This window comes from Gymnoscopelus microlampas, assembly GCF_963454915.1.
Source record: "Gymnoscopelus microlampas genome assembly, chromosome: 11".
Classification (NCBI taxonomy): Eukaryota; Metazoa; Chordata; class Actinopteri; order Myctophiformes; family Myctophidae; genus Gymnoscopelus; species Gymnoscopelus microlampas.
In genome coordinates, this window is record NC_139948.1 from 30141055 (window position 1) to 30145974 (window position 4920).

The window sequence follows — 4920 nt, forward strand, 5'->3', positions numbered from 1 at the left end:
ATGATTAGATTTAGGAATGGGCATGATACTCTTACAGCCATTTACATAATTATATGGGATTCCTGCAAGGTAGTGTTAATCATCACTTATGCAGTAAAATGTTACATCACAGCCCGTCACTCAACATAAGAAAATGTACTTAGGAAGAGTGTTCTGAATACAGGGTAAACCCTATATCAGCTGCTGAGCTATAGAATGCTTGCATCTCGGTCTGTAATATCGCAATGGGCATCACAAACCAAAAATAAAGTCAGCGAGTGGTTGATGTGTCTCCCTGTAGACTGCTGCCGATGGACCGAATTAAGGAGGGCGGGAGAAACGGTGTCCTCCGATCCCACAAGCTTCTATGTCCTCAATGTCCATATTAGTCCACGTGGGACTCCAAATATATGGCACTGTCCCTGAGCTATCAGGTTTACTTAATTCCAAGACTCCTGGGTCTATTTCTGATCTCCTGTAAGGTGATATCTCGGAACCCCATACTATCTCCCTCTCTTTGGCCACCAAATCATCCTTCACTGCTCTCTTACTCTCTCTCTCCGCCTCCCTTGCTCTCTCTCTCTTTCTGTCTGTTATCCCAATCCAAACTTGAAGCTGGGTCTAAAGTTAGCTTGGCCAGCAAAGAGGTATATAAGCCCCCCGGGAACGGAGTACAACCGCGGCTTCAGTCTTCTCTTTCTCTTGAACATCCCAACCTCCACACTTAACGTCTAAAGATGGTGAGTAACCACGGGTCCCACATCACTGTACGCTGCTGATGGAAATCTCAACCGAGGAGAATTTACCAAACCAACCCTTTTGGATTAACTGAACTTTTTTGATACGTTTGGGCAATTTAATTACAACTTCGGGACTTTTTGCTATGTCTTCTAAATGATCAAGAATCTTTTGGACATGTCTTTTCCTCATTGGATATGAGGCCCACTGCTGTTCATGGACATACTGTTATCAGGATGCATGTGTTATTAGTATCATTCTTGAAATAAGCCTCTATGTTGGTAGACATGTATGTGTATTACACTATATAGGATTAGCTATTGTGTAGAAACACACAACCAGAATTCTGTTCTTTTTTTCTCTCTCTTGTTTTAAATGTATTTAATATTTCCTAAGCTCACTTAAGACATTCTTATTTCATGCTACTTTAGATGTCAAATGTCAGATTCAAATGTCAGATTGTAGTACTAACTGAGGGCTATCTGAACTTGTCATGTGTACTAGATCAGTCATCTACTGTAAAGCACAGCATGATCAGTTTAACACCAGGGTTAGAAATCAGCTAGAGGTGTGATATCCGCTAGTGGCACCCTGGGTGTTAACCAGGGTCACTAAATGTGATGCTTGATTCATGTGTTTTGTCCTCCAGGCACCCAAGAAGGCAAAGAGGAGGGCAGGAGGTGGCGCAGACGCAGGTGGTTCCTCCAACGTGTTCTCCATGTTTGAGCAGAGCCAGATTCAGGAGTACAAGGAGGTGAGGATGTCTGATCTCACAGAAAACACTCCTTGATTTTCTCGAGGTTTATAACCAAAATAGAGTTTGGGGTAGATTATTTTTTACAGCAGCTGCCACCCTGCTTGATCCCCTGTTTACCTTCTACCAATTTAACAAACGTGCGAAATGTCTGTCACCCTCTGAAGCCCTCCTTTGAAACCCCCCCCCCAGCTGTCACTCAGCCATCTTCTTAAGTTATCCTGCTGATGGTGACATGTCAAGCGCGACAACTGGATGATGCTAGGTCGGGAGCAAACAGAGGGCGGGGAGGGAGAGGAAGGACATTTGTTTTAGTTCTTTTTAGTTTTTTAAACAGTTGATGGCTTCCAATACAAGTTATCCTCTGCCCGCTGCAGGTATTTGTTTCTTGAATGTTGATCAAATAATCAAGTACTTACTGATGTGCTCCGCATTAAGAAGAATCAAAGACTAGAGGTTGCTACTTCTGTGTTTGAACACGACAAGAGTACAAGCAAAACAGAGAAATAGAAGAGAAATTTTGATTAAAAGACAAGAGGAAGAATATTTGTAACTTTGTGTATGGTGGAGTGTGCTGAGGCCATGCAGGATTTATAAGGAGGGGCTGTCAAGAGATTGGATTATGATGGTGTCTGTTATTTCAATTCGTTGTTAAGGGATAGGGGCTCCAAATAGACCAGAGCATTCCTTGTGTGATAAGCGATACGACATCTTAAAAGCCACTAAGGGAATGCCTGACATGAATATTGGGATGGTCTTAGCACTTTGCACAGATGGAAAGATGACAGTAAGCGGGATGTGTTTGTGTCTGTGAGAGCATGGAGGGTGTGTGCACACAACGTGTGCGTGCACGTGAGTCAGTATGTGCGCATGTGTGTGAACGAGAGAGTGTTAGTTAGGAGAAAGGGTGGTGACAGAGTTCAAGTTCAAGTTTCATCTACGTAAGAGCTGCAGCTTAACCAGGCCATTAAGGGGACAGGGAGACAGCTGTGCCAAAATGATACCTTCCTAAATTAACATTAACAAAAAATAAGGCTCACCTTAAGTTCCCCTTTTCTTTTAGACTATCCCCTAACAGGGTTTACATACTGTAGGATTGCAACGTAAATACTCTCCACTTGACACTTTGATGGATATTCTGTTGACAGAGGAGAACCTAAAATGCGCAGAGGTCACATGCTTTCCATACAGAGAGCATGATCTATGACCGTAGATGTCTGCTTCTTCCACCATATTTCTCAGTAGCGATGACAAGTGGGAAACAGTTTGACATTGTACCGTGAAATAATCACGTTGTTTGTCTTCCTGTCAGGCTTTCACAATCATTGACCAGAACAGAGACGGCATCATCAGCAAAGATGATTTGAGGGACGTCCTGGCCTCAATGGGTGAGTGGCGAACCTGCATAATTCAGCAGTATATGCACGTGTGTACCGCGTATGCATAATGTGTGTATGAAAGTACTCACTAATCTTATCCACTGTGTGACATCAGGCCAGTTGAACGTGAAGAATGAGGAGCTTGAGGCCATGATCAAGGAGGCCCCCGGCCCCATCAACTTCACCGTCTTCCTCACCATGTTCGGCGAGAAGCTGAAGGGTAGGCAATTCAATTTGTTCCACTGCCAAGACAATGATGTTTCCATTGTTATGTTACTCATCACAATCTATGGCATGACTACATTAGTGTAACTGTGCAGTTAAGAATATGTTCTATTTTTTGTACAATCTTGGCTGTGTTTGCTTTTTACGTGTGTTTTACATCTACTGTGGTGTAACTTGAAGCCACTTTGTGTGTTCTCCCCAGGTGCTGATCCCGAGGACGTTATCGTTAGCGCCTTCAAGATCCTCGACCCCGAGGCTGTTGGAACTATCAAGAAGGAATTGTGAGCATTCCCTTTACAACGTCTATGATTATAGCATTTGTATCACACAATACAAAATCAAATACTCACTGTATATCCTTGCCTTTTCCAGCCTGGAGGAGCTCCTGACCACCCAGTGCGACAGGTTCTCCCCAGAGGAGGTAACATTAACGCCGTCGGCCTGTTTATTTATATCTCAGTGGTATCATATTCTGCTGCCACGGTGACTCACTAACTCATCATTTGCTCCTTTCAGATGAAGAACCTGTGGGCTGCCTTCCCCCCAGATGTTGCTGGCAATGTAGACTACAAGAACATCTGCTATGTCATCACACACGGAGAGGAGAAGGAGGAGTAAAGAGAATTCTAGAAGTGAACCGCAAAAAAAAAACAGCATCCCTTGCTATTCTGCTGCCCTCCCTTGTCCTTTCTTTATATCTCCTCCTCCCTGCTTACCTGTCATGTGTCCTGTCAACTCATGCTCAAAGACTCTCCGTTACCGAGACGCTAACATGAGAATGCAGGTGCGCGTGGGATGTCTTTGTTTGCTTATGGGGAAATGTGATTATTTTCAATAAAATGATCTTGTATCTAAAAATCCTTTCCATCCAACCCTTTTCTCATCCACCTTCTCTTTCCTTAAGATCTCTGTCTTCTCACCTCCACATCTCTATCTACCTTACCACAGATAACTTCTGAGGTGTTTGTGTGAGTGAATTATGTCCCACTCAACTCCCTTTGTTTCAAAGGAGAGATGCACACAGCAGCACGGTTTAGTCCATTGTTGTGGTATGAGGATGGGTGCACACTGCACACCAACCAGGGGACCTCATTCGAAATTTTGAAGATGTCCTCCTAGGTAGAACAGAACCGGTGAGAAGAAGGAGGGCCTTTTTCTAGAAGGTTAGGGGAAAAGTTGTCTCCTTAAAGTGATGACCACTTTTTTCTCCAAAAGTGAAAAAACAACAACAACAACAACAACACTGTGAATGAGAGGAGAGAAAGAGCCGAAAGAAAACATACATTCTTCGAGTTCTTTCCCCCCTCTCTTTCCTGCACAATTCTAATCACCTTCTTCCATAAGCTGTTTCCATTGCATTGTGACTGGACTCTTTCCTCACCTTCCTCTGTAATGAATAAAAAGGGACAAACTGTGAATAAAACCTCTTTTTGTACAATAGTGTCTCTGTTCAGTGGCTCTGTTGGAAAAAATAGACAACAAAATGTTGTGAAAAATAAATAGATGATACATGAATAGATGATGATGGATGATAAACCCATACATACCTAGTTGAAACGATCAAATGCATCTAGTTATAGACTTTCCTAGTATTATGCTCCTCACTGGTCAGTAAGAATACATTGAGGACTCTAACAGGAGCTCTCATCCAAAGTCACTTCGACTATGCATGCACCACATGGTACCATAACACCACAAAGGCATTAAAAACAAGGCTCCAGACATCCCAAAACAGACTGTTCAGGCTACTGCTTGGCCTCGCATCTAGAGCTCACTCATCTAACCCCTGCTCATTTTGCAAGGGTGGGATGGCTCAGGGTAGAGGACAGAGTACAGCAACTTGCA

The 4920-nt window shown here is 43.3% G+C and overlaps 1 protein-coding gene across 1 annotated transcript; it reads left to right on the top strand.

Annotated features, from left to right (window-relative positions):
• The first annotated feature begins 566 nt into the window (after positions 1-566).
• mylpfa (myosin light chain, phosphorylatable, fast skeletal muscle a) lies at positions 567-4513 on the top strand. The gene is made up of 7 exons (XM_084071486.1): positions 567-719; positions 1367-1471; positions 2784-2859; positions 2966-3070; positions 3278-3356; positions 3448-3496; positions 3592-4513. Exons 1-7 carry the CDS (start codon positions 717-719, stop codon positions 3691-3693), a joined length of 519 nt encoding a protein of 172 aa, XP_083927612.1. The 5' UTR covers positions 567-716; the 3' UTR covers positions 3694-4513.
• The last annotated feature ends 407 nt before the right edge of the window (positions 4514-4920 follow it).